Source organism: Eriocheir sinensis, chromosome 65, assembly GCF_024679095.1.
Source record: "Eriocheir sinensis breed Jianghai 21 chromosome 65, ASM2467909v1, whole genome shotgun sequence".
In the NCBI taxonomy this organism is placed as follows: domain Eukaryota; kingdom Metazoa; phylum Arthropoda; class Malacostraca; order Decapoda; family Varunidae; genus Eriocheir; species Eriocheir sinensis.
In genome coordinates, this window is record NC_066573.1 from 8,361,549 (window position 1) to 8,381,074 (window position 19,526).

The 19,526-nt window shown below is 46.5% G+C and overlaps 1 protein-coding gene across 11 annotated transcripts in view; it reads right to left on the bottom strand.

Annotated features, from left to right (window-relative positions):
- LOC126987585 (probable phosphoserine aminotransferase) overlaps positions 1-18,130 on the bottom strand; it is a 111,419-nt gene extending 93,289 nt beyond the window's left edge. The window contains exons 1-9 of one of the 11 annotated variants that reach the window (XR_007741037.1): positions 17,904-18,124; positions 14,991-15,121; positions 10,017-10,132; positions 6,004-6,165; positions 5,472-5,569; positions 4,971-5,140; positions 4,319-4,471; positions 4,013-4,126; positions 2,476-2,725 (exon numbers count right to left, since the gene is read on the bottom strand). Coding sequence is in view for 10 of the 11 variants with exons in the window: in XM_050844694.1 (XP_050700651.1) it covers positions 2,620-2,725; positions 4,013-4,126; positions 4,319-4,471; positions 4,971-5,140; positions 5,472-5,569; positions 6,004-6,165; positions 10,017-10,132; positions 14,991-15,121; positions 17,904-17,957 (1,104 nt within the window). In the remaining variant the exon portion in view is untranslated. Of the gene's footprint in view, positions 1-1,642; positions 2,726-4,012; positions 4,127-4,318; positions 4,472-4,970; positions 5,141-5,471; positions 5,570-6,003; positions 6,166-10,016; positions 10,133-14,990; positions 15,122-17,903 lie in introns of those variants that run through there. The other 10 variants (XM_050844694.1, XM_050844693.1, XM_050844685.1 and 7 more) reach the window with 10 other exon arrangements.
- Between the last annotated feature and the right edge of the window lie 1,396 nt (positions 18,131-19,526).

The following is a 19,526-nucleotide window of genomic DNA, read 5'->3' on the forward strand; positions in this document are numbered from 1 at the left end:
TTCCTTCATTATACTCCCCAGCCTGTTCCTTCATTATACTCCCCAGCCTGTTCCTTCATTATACTCCCTAGCCTGTTCCTTCATTATACTCCCCAGCCTGTTCCTTCATTATACTCCCCAGCCTGTTCCTTTATTATACTCCCCAGCCTGTTCCTTCATTATACTCCCCCGCCTGTTCCTTCATTATACTCCCCAGCCTGTTCCTTTATTATACTCCCCAGCCTGTTCCTTCATTATACTCCCCAGCCTGTTCCTTCATTATACTTCCCCAGCCTGTTCCTTCATTATACTCCCCAGCCTGTTCCTTTATTATACTCCCCAGCCTGTTCCTTCATTATACTCCCCAGCCTGTCCCTTCATTATACTCCCCAGCCTGTCCCTTCATTATACTCCCCAGCCTGTTCCTTCATTATACTCCCCAGCCTGTTCCTTCATTATACTCCACAGACTGCTCCTTCATTATACTCCCCAGCCTGTTCCTTCATTATACTCCCCAGCCTGTTCCTTCAATATACTCCCCAGACTGTTCCTTCATTATACTCCCCAGCCTGTTCCTTCATTATACTCCCCAGTCTGTTCCTTCATTATACTCCCCAGTCTGTTCCTTCATTATACTCCCCAGTCTGTTTCGTCATTATACTCCCCAGCCTGTTCCTTCATTATACTCCCCAGTCTGTTTCGTCATTATACTCCCCAGTCTGTTTCGTCATTATACTCCCCAGTCTGTTCCTTCATTATACTCCCCAGTCTGTTTCGTCATTATACTCCCCAGTCTGTTTCGTCATTATACTCCCCAGTCTGTTTCGTCATTATACTCCCCAGTCTGTTCCTTCATTATACTCCCCAGTCTGTTTCGTCATTATACTCCCCAGTCTGTTTCGTCATTATACTCCCCAGTCTGTTTCGTCATTATACTCCCCAGTCTGTTCCTTCATTATACTCCCCAGTCTGTTTCGTCATTATACTCCCCAGTCTGTTCCTTCATTATACTCCCCAGTCTGTTTCGTCATTATACTCCCCAGTCTGTTCCTTCATTATACTCCCCAGTCTGTTTCGTCATTATACTCCCCAGTCTGTTCCGTCATTATACTCCCCAGACTGTTCCTTCATTATACTCCCCAGCCTGTTCCTTCATTATACTCCCCAGCCTGTTCCTTCATTATACTCCCCAGCCTGTTCCTTCATTATACTCCCCAGCCTGTTCCTTCATTATACTCCCCAGCCTGTTCCTTCAGTATACTCCCCAGCCTGTTCCTTCAGTATACTCCCCAGCCTGTTCCTTCATTATACTCCCCAGCCTGTTCCTTCAGTATACTCCCCAGCCTGTTTCTTCAGTATACTCCCCAGCCTGTTCCTTCATCATACTCCCCAGCCTGTTCCTTCAGTATACTCCCCAGCCTGTTCCTTCATTATACTCCCCAGCCTGTTCCTTCAGTATACTCCCCAGCCTGTTCCTTCAGTATACTCCCCAGCCTGTTCCTTCAGTATACTCCCCAGCCTGTTCCTTCAGTATACTCCCCAGCCTGTTCCTTCATTATACTCCCCAGCCTGTTCCTTCAGTATACTCCCCAGCCTGTTCCTTCATTATACTCCCCAGCCTGTCCTTCGTCTTAACTTACCTCGCCAGAAACACAACACTGTCTACATTGCACATTTTTATTCGTATTTTCCTCTGCCTATCACATCACACTGAGCGGGGCGCGGCTGCCTCAACCCACGTCTCCGCTGCCTCGATAAACGTATATATTGTGTGTTTGGTTTGACGCGTCCTGTCATGCACACCGCCGTAAGCTGTGTGTGATCTTCAGCTGAGGCGTTTGGTGTGATATGTTGGTATGGGTGAGGCTCTTCTAGGGTGGACACTCAACCGTAGCAGTATACAGCCCCAAGAAAATGCGATGTATACACCCTACATAACACAAGGAAAAGGAAAATAAAGAAAATAACAACACCAGAGAAAGGATAATACAGAAAAAGAATACCAGAAAAAAAGACCAGATAGAAACACATAAAAAAAAAAACATATAGTATTAACGAAGATAAAGGCGAGAATCCTATATACATCACTGTCATGTGGCTCCTGGAACTGAATGGTGAGTGTGTGTGTGTGTGTGTGTGTGTGTGTGTGTGTGTGTGTGTGTGTGTGTGTGTGTGTGTGTGTGTGTGTGTGTGTGTGTGTGTGTGTGCGTGTGTCATGTGATCCGTTACTCATCAAGCCGATATCAAAACGTATATCATGAAAAAAATAAATGAAAATCTGAATAATAGTAATAAAGAAAAAAAATATTGAAGTGCTTAAAACTACGTCAAGGAAGAGGTAAGCAAAATTGGATTGAAATTTGGCGTGAACAAAAAAAAATTGAAATAATGACAATGACAAATTAAAACAAAGTAAAAGAAAAAAAATCTGGCAAGCACAACAAACAACAACAACAACAACAACAACAACAACATCGCCTATACCACTTAACTAACCTTTGTATTGGTGAAAAGAAAAATCGGCAAGCACACACACTCACAAAAAAACAATAACATCACCTACATCCCCAACTTCTGACTGGACCCTCTCATCAACCTTCTCCTTAACCTTTCTCAGCCTTGCTACCTTGGACGCCCCCCTTAAGCCTTGTGTTGGTCCTGGAAACCGAGCATGAAATCCGCTAGTCTCCTCGTGTCCTGGACGGTGAGGGCGTTGTACAGAGATGCCCGGATGCCTCCCACCGACCTGAGGGAGACGAAGGGAGAGACTCAGACGAAGGGAAAGAGAAGGGAAAGGAAGGGAAGGGGCGGGAATGGGAAGGTAAGGTAAGGGAAGGGAAGGGAAGGCAAAGGAAGGGATAGGAAGGGAAGGCAAAGGAAGGGAAAGGAGAGGAAGGGAAGGGAAGGCAAGGGATGGCAAAGGAAGTGAATGGATGGGATGGGATGGGAAGGGAAGGGAAGGGAAGGAAAGAAAAGGGAGGGAAGGGAGGAAAGGGAAAGGAAAGGAAGGGAAAAGAAAAGAAAGGAAAGGAAAGGAAAGGAAGAGAAGGCAAAGGAAAGGAGAGACAGAAGAGAGGATTTAAAGGAACTTGGTGAACGGAAAGAAAACAAGACATGGAAAAACTGGTGGAGTGAAAAAAAAAAAAGACAGGAAAAAAAATGACGAAGAGAAGGATAAGTCCAGTAAGGAATGAAGGAGGAAGAGGAAACTGGAGAAGGCGGAAGAGAAATATTTAAAGAATGAACTTGAAACTTTAAAGATCAAGAGAAAACATAAAAAGCAGGAAGAGAATTTATTGCATAGTACTTGAACTTGAAGGGAAAGAGAGAAAAAAAAAGATAGACCAAGAGGAAATGGAATGAGGAGGAAAAATATGAGGAAAAAAAACGATAATGTGAAAATATTAAAATTTTTTGAAGACGAAGAGAAGCGGAAAAGGAAAACAGAAGACGAACCCGAGGGGGAAAAACGAGAGAAAAAAGAAAAAAAATTTGAGTGGTGCAAGGTGAAGGAAACTAGGAGGAAGTGGAAGGGGAAAAACGGAGAGGAAAGAAGACCAAAAGAAAACGAGGAAGAGGAGTGTGTGTGTGTGTGTGTGTGTGTGTGTGTGTGATAAGATGGGTGACGAAAACGTTTTGAAGGACGGGAAGGAAGGCGAGGCACACGAAGCTCCCATCCGTGACGTGAATGTTTGTAAAAAAGTGTAAAAATGCTTGTGAGTGACGTGGCAAGGTGATGTGAAGGGGGGAGGGGAGGGGAAGGGAGGGGGAGCAGCTTCACACGATGGGATAAAAAGAAAACGGTTGGAAGGTGAGAAAAGGAAGGAAGGCTAAAGTAGAAGGAAGGAAGGAAGGGTAAAGTAGAAGGAAGGAAGGAAGGAAAGTAGAAGGAAGGAAGGAAGGAAGGAAGGAAAGTAGAAGGAAGGAAGGAAGGATAAAGAAGAAGGAAACATATTTACTTCTCCCCTTCTTTCACTTCCTCCTCCCACTGCTCCTCCTCCCCTCCCCCTCCTCCTTCACCTCCTCCACCCACCTGTGTCCTTTGAGGGAGAGCAGCCCCTTCCTCGCCGCCTCCTCCACGAAGCTCTTCTCAATCTCCTCGTCGCCCCCCGCGCCGCCCACCCGGAACACCACGTTGACCCGGGACCTGAAACACACACAGAACAGTCACACCCACACACACATACCCACCCACACCCACACCCACACACATTAAACAGACTCTCACATGTGCGCAAATGAAACGTACGTGAGAAAAAGTGCTCGACAGTCTCTACAAACGACGAAGGAAGGTGATGAGAGGTGAACAGGAAGAGGATACGAGCAGCTCTGTGATTACCTGCTGGCGGGGTCCACGACGGTGCTATAGAAGCCGCCGGAGCCATCAATAATAGAGTAGATCATGTTGCTCTTCTCCAGACACCGCCGCTCCATCTCCGCCACCCCGCCCTCCTTCTTCACCCACGCCAGCACCTCCGCCGTCACGTGGATGCTGCCAAGGGGACAAAAAATTCATACGAAAGTCCATATTCTTAAAACATTTCAGCGCCCAAGTAGGCTGCACATATTTGACAAGGCTTTCGTAGGAGTTTTGAGCATTTCCAGGGGTATGTTTATGACCCTGGTGGTAGTTTGACCCTTCCTCTGTACCATGAACGTAAAATACTACTCATTAGAACACGACTGACCTCTCTTTTGGACTTTGAGAATAGCTGATGTGAGGGTTTTAAGCGTCGGATAATACCAATCTAACTTGCTAATGGGTGCAAAGAACGATAGATGCACCTTCCCTTATTTCTCTTCTATCCTCCCTTTCTCCTTTTCCTCCTCCTCCTCCTCCTCCTCCTCCTCCTGTTTCCATCTCTCCTTCCCACCCACCAGCGTCCCTTGATCCCAACCTTTACTAACGCCACTGATAATTTAGAATAGTTAGCCCAATGAATTGTAACTTAAGACTCTCAGAAAACGGTAGTCTTTTAGGGTAGACTCACGCAAACGTCGGTGGCGTGTTGTAGAGGGACTTGTTCTTGTCAATGACGGTGTAGTCGAGGACGGAGGGGCAGATGGGCAGCGCGTGGCCCAGAAGGTCCTCCCGGATGATCACCAGAGTCACCCCCGAGCACCCGATGTTCTTCTGCGCGCCTCCGTAGATCACACCGAACTGAGAGGAAGAGAGATAGATAAATAAATAAATATCTAAATGTCCAGACTTCGACGCTTTTATCTCCAAAATCATGACACAAGAAACGATGGAAAAAGAGCACATGAAAATAAAGGAACAAGAATACATACATGCCCGTGACTACAACGTTATCATCATTATCTCCTCACTCTAACGCAACTAAGTCAAAATTATCAGGCAGGAGACGAAGAAAAGGAGCTCAAAAGATACAGGAACCAAAGAAAACGGAAACACTTCTCGGGGAGACGAAAGGCAAAGTGTTTTATCTAGGCTGGGAGGGTTAAGCAGCGGCCTCGGCATCAACCCTTACCTTGGAGACGTCGACGGGCCGCGTGAAATAGTTGGAGGACATGTCACACACCAGCGGCACTCCGGCGGGCACCTCGGGGACACTCTGGAACTCCACGCCTGCCGGAGGGGGAGGAAAAGAGAGAGTGGGAACAGGGTATTAGGGATGGCACGCAAATTAAGTTTCATATAAAAAAAAATTATGTATGAAAGATTGTTTTAGAAAGTGATCGTCAATAATTAAATGATATGCCACTATCTGATAAATGAGAGAGAGAGAGAGAGAGAGAGAGAGAGAGAGAGAGAGAGAGAGAGAGAGAGAGAGAGAGAGAGAGAGAGAGAGAGAGAGAGACACAGATAAACAGACAAACGAAAAGAAAGGCAGACAGAAAAGCAGACACACACAAAAAAAGAACGAAAGAGGAAACAAGAAAAAAATATGGAAATCTGAAATCGAAAACAACAAAACAAAAAAACACGAGCTAGAACGAAAAAAACTATACATCCCCATCATCATCATCATCATCACTATCATCATCATCACCAGCACCCACCTTCTACCGTCTCGTTGGCACAGTAGTAGACGTAGGAGGCCTGGGGGTCGAGCGTCCAGGTGGCGGGGGGCGGCACACCTGTGTAGCGCTCCGCCCGTGGCACCACCTCGCTCACCTGCCCGTACTTCGCCGCCTCCTTCGCCGCCTTCGCTGACCAGGATCCTGCAGTAGTAGTAGTAGTAGTAGTAGTAGTAGTAGTAGTAGTAAAGATATAGCAAATGGTACGATGATTAACAGGAGGAAGAGAAGGAGGAAGAGAAGAAGCAGAAGTTGTAATTTTAAGAATGAGAAAGAGGAGGAAGAATAATTATGGAAGAGAGATACAGGAGGAAAAACAAAGGTACAGGAGAGACGGCTTAAGAAACTGCAGATTCGAAGCAAGTTACAATTTCTACAGGAAAAGGAGGCAGCTCACGGTCATATAAAAGGGAGGGGAGAGAAAACCCAGCTGGCACTGTTCCTGCATATAGTCTGTAGTGAAAGACTTCAAAATGAGGCCACAATCATTTGGAGAGGTGTCTTGATACGCCCCTCATGAGAGTACCACTAAAATGAGAAGACGAGAGAGTGCAGGGAAGATACACATATACTTACTCATTTGAACCAGAAAAGAAAGAAAGAAACAAAACTAATCTGTGAAAGAGTTAAAAAAAAGCCAGAATCATTTGGAGAGGTGTCCTGATACGCTCCTCATGAAAGTACCACTGGAATGAGAAGACGGGAGAGTGCAGGGAAGATACACATATACTTACTCATTTGAACCAGAAAAGAAAGAAACAAAGAACTAATCTAGCAGAGGCAATAAAAATTTAGACTGAAAGTAAATGAAAATAGGCAAGGTCTTGAAAGTAACACTGTAAAATGAGAAGACGAGATAGTGCAGGGAAGATCCACATTTTGCTTATTCATTTGAACCAGAAAACAAAGAAGCAAACACCTAATCTATAAAAGAGGCAATAATACTTTTAGGCCGAAATGAAAATAGGTTGGTGCAGAGAAGATTCACTTATTAATCATTTGAACCAGAAAAGAAAGAAACAAAACCACTAATCTAATGGAGGAAATCCTGTTTAAGCCGAGAGGAAGTGAAATTAGGGTTAGAGGAAAAGTCTTAAATATAACGGCTGATCCAGGAAACAATTATCACTATATTTTGGGGTTGTGAATGTGAGGCTCAAACGTTTTAGAGGCAGGATGAAGCACCTTCCTGCCCGGCACACGTACATCCCCTTTTTCACTCAAGGAAGAGGAACGTTATTTTTGTCGCATTAGTGTTATTTGTAGAGAACGTTTTTACGGTTACCAAGTTGGGTTTTTTTTATATACATATTTTTTTTAAGGTAAACGTTTCCTTCTTTATCTGTCCATGTGTTCTTCATCTGTTTTTTACCGTAAGATCCTGTTGAATGTTTTGTTTTTAAAGAAGAACTGGCAAAGCGATTTTACAGTTGATTTTTTATTTTTTTATTTGTTCATCACGTCCATAACGAGTTCATTTATTCTATACCGTAACAGCTCCCCATTTTCTTTTTTTTTTTTTTTGTGGGAGAAACTTGAAAATCACGTCTGCCTCTTCCTTTTTGGGGGGTCCATTTTTTAACTCTTTCGTAATAATATTTGAACATACTTTGATTTGTCGCCTTTTACATTGCTTGGGTTCAGTATTTTCCTCTCACCATCATGCTGTTGTTGTTTTTCTATATAATTTTGTTAACATTTCCATCCCTTTACTTTCAATTTTACTTTTCTCCAATTTCCTTTGCGTATTTTTTTCTGGTCTCCGTGGATATTCTTTTTCTCTGTCTGTGTCTGTGTCTGTCTTTCTTTTTTTTCTTTTTCTGTCTTTCTCTCTGTCTTTCTCCTTGTTTTTCTTTGCCTTTCTCTCTCTGTCTTTCTCTCTCTCTGTCTTTCTCTCTCTCTGTCTTTCTCTCTCTCTGTCTTTCTCTCTCTCTGTCTTTCTCTCTCTGTCTTTCTCTCTGTCTTTCTCTCTGTCTTTCTCTCTCTGTCTTTCTCTCTGTCTTTCTCTCTGTCTCTCTCTCTGTCTCTCTCTCTGTCTCTCTCTCTGTCTCTTTCTTTGTCTTTCTCTCTCTGTCTTTCTCCTTGTTTTTCTTTGCCTTTCTCTCTCTGTCTTTCTCTCTCTCTGTCTTTCTCTCTCTCTGTCTTTCTCTCTCTCTGTCTTTCTCTCTCTCTGTCTTTCTCTCTCTCTGTCTTTCTCTCTCTCTGTCTTTCTCTCTCTCTGTCTTTCTCTCTCTGTCTCTCTCTCTGTCTCTCTCTCTGTCTCTTTCTTTGTCTTTCTCTGTGTCTTTTTCTTTGTCTTTCTCTTTCTCTTAATAGTCTTTGTTTCCCCTATCAATAATTTTCCTTCCTTTACTCATTCATCACCACTCCTATTCCCTATGAGTAAGCCATTTCCGCTTCTCATCAGTAACCTAACATTAACATTTTCTCATTCAAAAATTCCCTACTTCCATCCTCTTCGTCGCATTTACTTTCTTTTTGTCTGTACTTTCTTTAATCCCACACACTCTAATACACTTTCTTTTTTTCAGGTTCATCACTACCTCCCAATGAAAGTTCCTGTACCTTTCGCCCCCTCTGTACTAATGTGTATATCCATCCTTGTCCCATTCCTTCCCTCCTCTTATGTATAATCTCTGTGTTTCTTTCGTATTCCCGTCTACTGTGTCAGGTTCCAGATTCATCTCGTCCGATATTCTGCTGTTGGATGCCCTGACGCCATCCGCGGTGTTTGTCTACTTTAGTTAACCCGGTAGCAGCGACGGGCCAAATTTTTGTAATGATAAAGACCCCCGAAAATAGATGATGCATAAACTGATCACAAATGCGTTGCTATATATTATGAAATGGTGTGTGTGAGTGATGATTTTTTTCTCATTAATTCGCTTTGAGGGGCCCTTAATTAAGAAACATGATCCCAGCAGATACCGGGTTAAAAATTGAAATCATGCCGCAAGACCGCTTCTAAACACAAAATTTGATACATTACTAACACAATTACAGGTTTTTTAATATTTGTGGAATTGTGTGATTGATTCCTAATGGAGTTCACTTTTTATTTCCATTTACGTAGTTTAAGAAAAAAAGTACATTGTCGAGTTTAGGCGTTGGTCTTGATGGCCTGACCAACCATATTAGGCAGAAATACAGCCAGCCGTGTTAGTTTATGCAAAATACAAAGTTTAAAAGTGAAGATCCTTTTGCCATGTTTTATTGTAAATTTGCGCTTGAATGCTATTTTTTCTCAGGAACACGCGCTGGTGCGGCACCCAACCATCTCGACTCCCAGAAGATTTCATGCGAGCCGAAGCCAACCAAATCTAACACAGGTTAAAACTTAAGGGTAATTTACCAAAAATATGTTTTCATAGAAACATTTAAGATGGATTAGAAACGGAGTAGAGCCCATACATTTACTAAATTTACTAGTATAAGAGAAGATGGCGCCACTAGAGACACTTGCCTGCGCCATGACGGGCTGGGGCAGAACACCATCCAGGCCCCTCAAGCAAGCCTACCGGGGCTATAGGCGTAGACGTAAAAAAAAAGTAAAAAAAAAAAAAAAAAAGAAAAAAAAAAAGAAAAAAAAAAGTGCGTATACTATTCATTCTCGCTTATTTCAACATTCACCTTTTCTCTCATCCTCTGCTCCAGATACATCCCACTCTCGCTGCCGTCATAACCTGTGCATGGGAAGACCCGCTGGTGATTCCCGTGGTCCAATATTGCGTAATCACTCGCGTCACACATTTATTTTCTCCCTCCCTCCTGCAATGTTCTTTTCCTCCTTCTCAAGTCCTCCCATTGCATCATTTTCTCTCTCGTATTTCCGTTCCAAGAAAAGGTTAGATAAAGCCATGAATGGTGAGGTAAGGTGGGGTTGAGTGTACAGGAGCTGCCTTGTATAGACCAACCGGCCTCTTGCAGACTCCTTATGTTCATATGTTCTTATATTTAACCTCCTCCCTCTCCCCTCCCTCTTCCCCACCCTGTACCTGTCACGATGTAGTCCGCCTTGCCCGTCCTGGAGATGAGGTTGAGGGGGACGGCGGCGAACTGGCCCGTGCCGCCGCCTTGCAGGAACATCACGCGGTAGTTGGCGGGGACATTCCTGGGGGGGGGGGAGAGCAGAGACGGAAGATGAAGGCGGATTGAGAACATGGCAGGATTAAGTCAATAAATAACCCGAAAGCAGCGGGGATCATGTTTCTTAATGGTCCCTCCAAGCGAGAAAAATGAGAAAAAATCACCCCTCACACAAACCATTTCATAATATATATCAAAGCATTTGTGATCAGATTATGTATCGTCTATTTTGGGGGGTTTATATCATGGCACAAATTTAGCCCGTCGCTGCTACATGGTGAAGCCACAAATTTGGCACGTCGCTGCTACACGGTAAAGCCACAAATTTGGCCCGTCGCTGCTACACGGTAAAGCCACAAATTTGGCCCGTCGCTGCTACACGGTAAAGCCACAAATTTGGCCCGTCGCTGCTACACGGTAAAGCCACAAATTTGGCCCGTCGCTGCTACACGGTAAAGCCACAAATTTGGCCCGTCGCTGCTACACGGTAAAGCCACAAATTTGGCCCGTCGCTGCTACCGGGATAAGAACGTAACTAACAATCTACAACTGACTAACTGACCGACCGACCAAGCTATTAACCAACTAGCTAACTAAATGACTAATCAATCAACAAATAAATAACTAGGGGTGGGCGGTGGCTGAGTGGTTAGCGTGCGGGCCCCGAAATCGTCCAAGTGAATCAAGAATGAGTTCCGGGGGGCACCATGAGCCAAGTATAAATGGCGCCACTATAAAAAGGCGTAAAAAGATCAGTTCGGAATATAAGAATGCCAGACCGCGTTCCCTACAAACCCTCTATGAACCGGTTTACTTTCTTTTCTTATCCCCGCGAACTAACTACAAAATGAGAGGACGATCAGATTCAGTTTTCATATTTTTTTCTTTTTATTTGTAGAATCAACCTTGTGTGTGTGTGTGTGTGTGTGTGTGTGTGTGTGTGTGTGTGTGTGTGTGTGTGTGTGTGTGTGTGTGTGTGTGTGTGTGTGTGTGTGTGTGTGAGATCCTATTTTTTGGTGGCATAAACGTATATTTTGACACTGCTTGGTGCGTTTCCCGGTCACCTTGTTTGATTTTTCCTTCCGCAAGACGATGACGCACGCTCCGGGAAATGAAGAACGTAGGATGTGGAGGAGGTGGAGGAGGAGGAGGAGGAGGAGGAGAATTTCCGGGAATTATTTTCGTCCCTCCCTTTAATTCCATATCCTGAATACCTAGCGTTCCTTCACTCAGTACTTAGATGACTCATTTTCTTCCATTGTTTATAGAGACAGGACGAGTGATATTATTATTATTATGGTTTGAGAGAGAGAGAGAGAGAGAGAGAGAGAGAGAGAGAGAGAGAGAGAGAGAGAGAGAGAGAGAGAGAGAGAGAGAGAGAGAGAGATTCCTAATCATCCACCTCTTTAAAGGGTACCACGACTCCCCATTTTCCACACACCATCCACGGACGCATAACGACACATCTCTACGCACTCCGACTTAACAGCCGAGTCATTGGTATTCGCGGACAGGTACCAAGGCCATTGACGGGACAGGTAACAAGGCCATTGACGGGACAGGTACCAAGGCCATTGACGGGACAGGTAACAAGGCCATTGACGGGACAGGTAACAAGGCCATTGACGGGACAGGTACCAAGGCCATTGACGGGACAGGTACCAAGGCCATTGACGGGACAGGTACCAAGGCCATTGGAGGGACAGGTAACACGGCCATTGACGGGACAGGTAACAAGGCCATTGACGGGACAGATAACAAGGCCATTGACGGGACAGGTAACAAGGCCATTGACGGGACAGGTAACAAGGCCATTGACGGGACAGGTAACAAGGCCATTGGCGGGACAGGTAACAAGGCCATTGACGGGACAGATAACAAGGCCATTGACGGGACAGGTAACAAGGCCATTGACGGGACAGGTAACAAGGCCATTGACGGGACAGGTAACAAGGCCATTGGAGGGACAGGTAACAAGGCCATTGACGGGACAGGTAACAAGGCCATTGGAGGGACAGGTAACAAGGCCATTGACGGGACAGGTAACAAGGCCATTGACGGGACAGGTAACAAGGCCATTGACGGGACAGGTAACAAGGCCATTGACGGGACAGGTAACAAGGCCATTGACGGGACAGGTAACAAGGCCATTGGAGGGACAGGTAACAAGGCCATTGACGGGACAGGTAACAAGGCCATTGACGGGACAGGTAACAAGGCCATTGACGGGACAGGTAACAAGGCCATTGACGGGACAGGTAACAAGGCCATTGACGGGACAGGTAACAAGGCCATTGACGGGACAGGTAACAAGGCCATTGACGGGACAGGTAACAAGGCCATTGGAGGGACAGGTAACAAGGCCATTGGAGGGACAGGTAACAAGGCCATTGGAGGGACAGGTAACAAGACCATTGACGGGACAGGTAACAAGGCCATTGGAGGGACAGGTAACAAGGCCATTGACGGGACAGGTAACAAGGCCATTGACGGGACAGGTAACAAGGCCATTGGAGGGACAGGTAACAAGGCCATTGGAGGGACAGATAACAAGGCCATTGGAGGGACAGGTAACAAGGCCATTGGAGGGACAGGTAACAAGGCCATTGGAGGGACAGGTAACAAGGCCATTGCAGGGACAGGTAACAAGGCCATTGACGGGACAGGTAACAAGGCCATTGACGGGACAGGTAACAAGGCCATTGACGGGACAGGAAACAAGGCCATTGACGGGACAGATAACAAGGCCATTGACGGGACAGATTGTAGCAGTCACCGCTCAAATCGCGTGTTCCTTCCCCTCAGTGACAAGAAAATGGGGTGCTGCAAAGAGAGACTAAGATTCTCAGTGTTTTCATATAATGTCCATCGTCACTGTGTCTGTCAGTCTGTCTTGTCGCGTCTTCATCGTTAACTTTCCTTGTATTCGTTTACCTTTGACTGTCCGTCCACGTTCTCTTGTTGTCCACCGTTACACATTGTTATACACATACACCAACACTTAAATGTTAACCTACACAAACAACATTCACACAAACGCATACCCACACAAACACCTTTTTTTTGTGTGTTGTGTTTGTCTCAATGACTTGTTGTATTTTTGTGCAATAAAGCAACCCTAACGGATACTGAGTTTCTCTATCCGTGAACCGACTAGCACTTATAACACTCGCTACCACCAACAAGATAACAAGGCCATTGACGGGACAGGTAACAAGGCCATTGGCGGGACAGATAACAAGGCCATTGACGGGACAGGTAACAAGGCCATTGACGGGACAGATAACAAGGCCATTGGCGGGACAGGTAACAAGACAGGTATAGAGGTGAGGTGACAGGTATTGAGAGCATTAGCGTGACCGGTATTGATTATTTAGAGTCTTTAGACTACTGACGTGAATATTAACATCACTGACATGACACGTAACAACATTTCCGCCCGGCCGCCCCGTCCGTCCCCACACCGCAAGTTGGGCCCGGAGTTGGGCAAGGTTTCCGCCCACAAGCGCCCCGCGGGAAGGCGCGGTGAACACCCGCCGCGTCACCCACCGCTGCGTTGGCAAAGAGCGTGGGTGTGGGAGAGCCGTATTACATCTTCCCATGACAAAGCGCATAATTAATAACCGTGTAGCAGCGACGGGCCAAATTTGTGTCTTTACCGTGTAGCAGCGACGGGGCAAATTTGTGGCTTTACCGTGTAGCTGCGACGGGCCAAATTTGTGTCTTTACCGTGTAGCAGCGACGGGGCAAATTTGTGGCTTTACCGTGTAGCAGCGACGGGCCAAATTTGTGGCTTTACCGTGTAGCAGCGACGGGCCAAATTTGTGGCTTTACCGTGTAGCAGCGACGGGCCAAATTTGTGGCTTTACCGTGTAGCAGCGACGGGCCAAATTTGTACCATGATATAAACCCCCCAAAAAAGATGATACATAATCTGATCACAAATGCTTTGATATATATTAAGAAATGATTTGTGTGAGGGGTGATTTTTTTCTAATTTTTCTAGCTTGGAGGGACCATTCAGAAATATGATCCCTGCTGTTACCACCGGGTTAATCACTTTTAATACATCGTCTTACGGCATGACTTGGATAACGACATCTCGTTCTTTAGTCGAAAATTTGCTTTACGAAAAAAGGTTGAATGATATTTTTCTATCAATATGTACTGCATGGAAAGACCGCTTCACCTAATCAAGTCGAGAGGTATAGATTATTTTCCAATATATACAAAGGATCTTGAGGATATGTGAATAAATACATTAACACCAAAAATCTGTCCTGTGTGCTCTTTTATGCAGGAGCTAGCACGCTCGCCTCACAATAGAGAGGTTCCGAGTTCGATTCCCGGGGTGAATGAAGACGGATGGGGAGTCTGCTTTCATCTGTGCCCCCTGTCCACCCAGCAGGGCGTGGGTGCCGGGTGTCAGACGGGGGTTGTGTCCCGCCGCTCCCGGGTGTGTGTGGGTGTGTTGTGAGGTCCCAGCCGTGCCAAAAGATCAGTGATGTGCAACGCCTAGCCCAAAACAAGGAAGGTGCTGGCTGGCGAACGCGAGTCCAGTACGTGATCAGACCATGGTGAGCAACAACACTCACATACATACTCATTCAAGAATAAACTGAAAACTTTCCAGACACCAAAATATTTACGCATAGATCATATTAATTAATCTCACTCTGTCTGGTCTTCTTTCATTATGCGGCGGTTCAGCTAACCAGAAGCTAATCACTTACACGTAGACCAACCGTTTAGCTGACTGGCACCGCTGAGACACTTCTGGTATCAGTAAACCCTGGTGAGAAGCGAACGAGGAAAGACATGCAACCACCCCATGCACTCCCTCCGGTGCCCCCCAGGTGACCTCGAAGGGCCGTGATACTTACAGCAACTCCCTGACCGACTTCTCCGCGGCTTGGATGATGTCACCGAAGTCCTTTGAGCGGTGGGATACCTCGAGGATGCTGACGTGAGTGTCTTTGTGGTGCAGTAACTCCTGCTGAAGCCCGCGGAGCACCTGGGGGAGAGGAGGACGGGGTTACGAGGACGGAATGCTCCTTCGCCTTGACGGTCCAGCGCAACACGATTGGTTCATTGAAAAACAAGCCCGACAGCTACTTCCTTCGCCTTAACATTCGCTAAAGTAGAAATGCAAAGTCTTGATGCCTATTTCAATATATGATATTTCACTTAGATATTGAGAGATCACCTAGTCTGGACCACCGGGTCTATGTGGTCTGAATATCTGTGTAAATTCTCTCTCTCTCTCTCTCTCTCTCTCTCTCTCTCTCTCTCTCTCTCTCTCTCTCTCTCTCTCTCTCTCTCTCTCTCTCTCTCTCTCTCTCTCTCTCTAAGAAAGCGTTTGTCCTGTTCGCAGTTCGTTGTCCTTCGTAGATGACATCACCATGTTTAGTGTGTGTGTGTGTGTGTGTGTGTGTGTGATCATGTCGTGGATAAATCACACACACACACACACACACACACACACACACACACACACACACACACACACAATAATAAAAAAAAAAATAATAATTAAATAAATAAAAATAAATAAATAAAAATAAATCATCATTATCATCATCATCATCAGCAGCAGCAAGTTGGCAGGGAAGTATAAAGTCTTGAACATAAAGGCTGCGTTGAATTTGTATTAATATGTTTTATGATGTTCCGCAAGTGTTGCCAATGAACTCCTACTGCGTTATTTTCAGGAATCTCGGCCTTAGGATTCTAAAGCCGCTGGTGCAGGAGCGCGCCTCAGTGGTGCAGTGGTTAGTACGTGTACCCATGACTCTGCTGTTTTGGAGGTAAATCTTCAGAATAGCGGCTCCTAGCGGATGCGCGTTAAGGGCACGCTATGGTGGTAGTTACAACATTTCTAGCACGTACGACGGGATTTTGACAAGCGGACAGGCGTGTTTGGGCCAGTCTTACAGTCCAGTACAGCACGTTTGTAAGCTCCCCAACCAAACACATAACACGACGAAAATTCCTTGTATAGTGTTTTTTTTCACATTTGTTACTTTTTTTATGCCCTTGAACTGACTCCTCTGCTGTAAAAAAAGAAAACAACACTATACAAGGATTTTTCGTAGTGTTTTGTGTTTGGTTGGGGAGCTTACAAACGTGCTGTACTGGACTGTAAGACTGGACCACAAGGGGTGTATTTTTCCGCGCGGGGTCTTCCCTTTCTTCACCCCGGAGCTCGCAGTCTCATCGCCCATCGACTTAGAAGAAATCGTGGAAAAATACACCCTTGTGACATAAACACGCCTGTCCGCTTGTCAAAACCCCGTCGTACGTGCTAGAAATGTTGTAATTACCACCACACCGAGCCCTAAACGCGCACCCACTAGGAACCGCTATTCTCGAGATTTACCGTTTTGGAAACTGGAATGAACCACGACCAGGGGAGTCTGCGTTCATCCCCATTCCAGGGCTGGGCTTGCCAACAACTACCACATGGATGTTATTAGTTGTCTGTGCCCGCGGGTAGTAGATCGCAGGTCAGCCTCGGATGGACAGGTCACGCGTGTAGCCATCTCATGGGCCGGTGCTGCAGGCTGCTCTGACCTCTCTCTGGAGTCTGTACATTTTGTATAGCTTGTATTTTAAGTTAACATACCAAAAAATTAGGCTATTAACTATATATATTATACCACACCATGCCCTACTTCGACACACACAAACACACGCACACACAGTCATACATTCAAGGTTTTCTCGACGACAGGAGCGGTCACTGCCCCCCCTTGAGGAAGGTGGATGAGGGGCGTGGTTGGTGAGGTTCCAGCAACACCATTCATTAGTCCTCTGAGCTCAAAAGATCTTTCCGGTTAGGTACTGGTTGGCGATGACCAGTCCAGCACGTGTTCAGACCGTGGGCGAATGACAATACACACCACATGTCGGGGAGATCCTATGTAGCACGGCGCCGCTTCCAAGTACATATACATATTGCACGTCAGTACGAGGAGGAGATCGAGCGAGGGGCCGTGAGCCGCACATCATGCCAGGCGTATCATATCTCACGCGAGCGATAAGGACTTCCGTTTCACTTTCTCTTGGTAATCTCCGACATGCGTTTTCTGGCCGCCCGGGTGACCTTGGGGCAGGCCACGGGCTGGAGGCGTGCCGGGGAGGCGCCAGCTTGCTCTTTCCTCGCCACTGTTCGCTCACTACTCGCAGACATTACTTAGGGTCGTATCATAAGACATTTCTATCCCCAAGAACACATATTTGACAAGACTTTCGTAGGAGTTGTGGACATTTCCAAGAGTAGTTTTATGACCCTGGAGGTAGCTTGACCCTTCCTCTGTACTGTGAACCTGAAGAAACACACATTAGAATCCGACTGACCCCCTCTTTGACCTTTAGAAATAGCTGATGTGAGAAACGAGTGTCTTATGAAACCGACCTTAGTGTCAAAATTTCTGTTGTTTATTGCGTCAGGTGCTTCGTGTCATAATTCCTCCTCCTCCTGAGATGATTCCCTATTTATCTTATAATTAGGTATCGTTCGATGTTAGCTTTCCTATCGAAATACAACAACAATACATATTGGTTTAGGTCGAGAACACAAACACTGCCACCTCGCTTATAATCGGTCATACACACACACACACACACACACACACACGATACAGCAAACTGGCCTCTTCACCACCACCCTCGGGAGCAAAGTAAAATTATATTATCGGCACCCAAGCAACGACCAATGCCACGGTCACATGTTTGCCACGCCCGCCGCCGCGTCCTCAGGTGCCCCGCCAACAGGTGTCTCTCCTTGACCTTACCTCCTCGGGGATCTTGGCCGGGCCGGGCGCGAAGTAACTGAATTCCTGACTCATGGCGAGGCTGCTGCTTCTGATGCTGTTGGTCGGCCGGCGGGAGCAAGACTGGTGGTGTTGGAAGAGTCCACGTCAGGCAGCCACCCAGTGACCGCCTGGCCGGAGGTGCTCGTCTCGTTCGCCAAATCGACCGAAGCTGTGAGGAGTCGGGCAGCTGAGAACCTTCCTTGCTCTGCTGACGCCCCCCTCCTGCCTCCTGCACCTTCTTTTGCCTAACCCTGGCCCCATGCCGCCTCAAGGTTTCAGTTACCATGCTCATGAGTTCCTGTGCTGCCCTGTTTTCCATGTATTTCGACTGTGATCTTCGCCACATCTTACGAAATAATCTGGGAAGTGCTGATAAGCCCCACCTTGCCTCCCTACCTCCCGCCCTCTCAGTGCAGCCAGCTCAGTCTCGTCACCTCACCTACTGTTGCCACCCAGACGAGGGAGTAACGCTGGTCATGCCTGTTGCTCGTCTATTGCTTGGCCGCAGGCACATGCTTTGCTTGCCTGTTTTGCCAGCTGTTCAGGGCCCCGCGGGATTACTGAGCACTACGTCTACTTAGGATTGTAAGACATTATTTTTGTGACTAGTGCGATGTTGCATCCTCCGCTCTTCCTTAATTCGTAACAATTCTCTCATGCTTTAGATGTCAAATGGTGCTTTCTCTCTCTCTCTCTCTCTCTCTCTCTCTCTCTCTCTCTCTCTCTCTCTCTCTCTCTCTCTCTCTCTCTCTCTCTCTCTCTCGTGTTTGCTTACACACACACACACACACACAAAGATTGACTCAGGCCTGAAAAGACTATAATTAAGTAAGAAGACAGAAACATTCCTTCTCGGCGTGACCTTGGCCAGACACGTGAGGGAGGGAGGCTGTGTGTGTGCGTGCGTGTGTGTGTGTGTGTGTGTGTGTGTGTCCTGCCCCACAGACACGGATTCTCCCGCCCACAGCGGCCGGTTCTGCGACACTCTTACGACCCTGAACACTGTACCCGCACCAGGACTAGAGAAGAAAGGTGAGGCGAGGTTATGGGCGGACAGAAATTCTTAGTTTTGCCGTTGTACAAAAAAAAAAAAAAAAAAAAAAGAGAAAAAAAAAAAAGAAAAAAAAAAAAGAGGTGCGTGAAGTCTTTCCATCTCGAGGTGCCGCGCGGGGTCAGTCTAGCGCCGCCCAGGGAAGGAGCGGAAGGCTGTGTGGAAGAGTACCGGCGACGCTTTATGTAACATTACTGCTGAAGGATAATTACGTCAAGCCTGCATGTCGAAACGCAGCCATGGAACTTTGTGAAGCAACTCAGTGTAATTCACCGCGGCCTGGTCACGTGTTGGACTCGTAATCGCCAGCAGGTACCCTCCCGACATGAGAAAGTGTTCTTTATCGTCGATCTCTGGGTACTGCCATGACCTCACACACCACACACCCCAACCCCCTTGCTCAAGGGGGGACAGTAACCACTCCGGAAAGAATCCGGCCTGAGCGGGCTCGAACCGCCGCCCTGTCAGACCGTGAAGCCTGGCAGCGCAGCGATCTACCAGTTGCGCCACGGAGTGGTGTGTGTGTGTGTGTGTGTGTGTGTGTGTGTGTG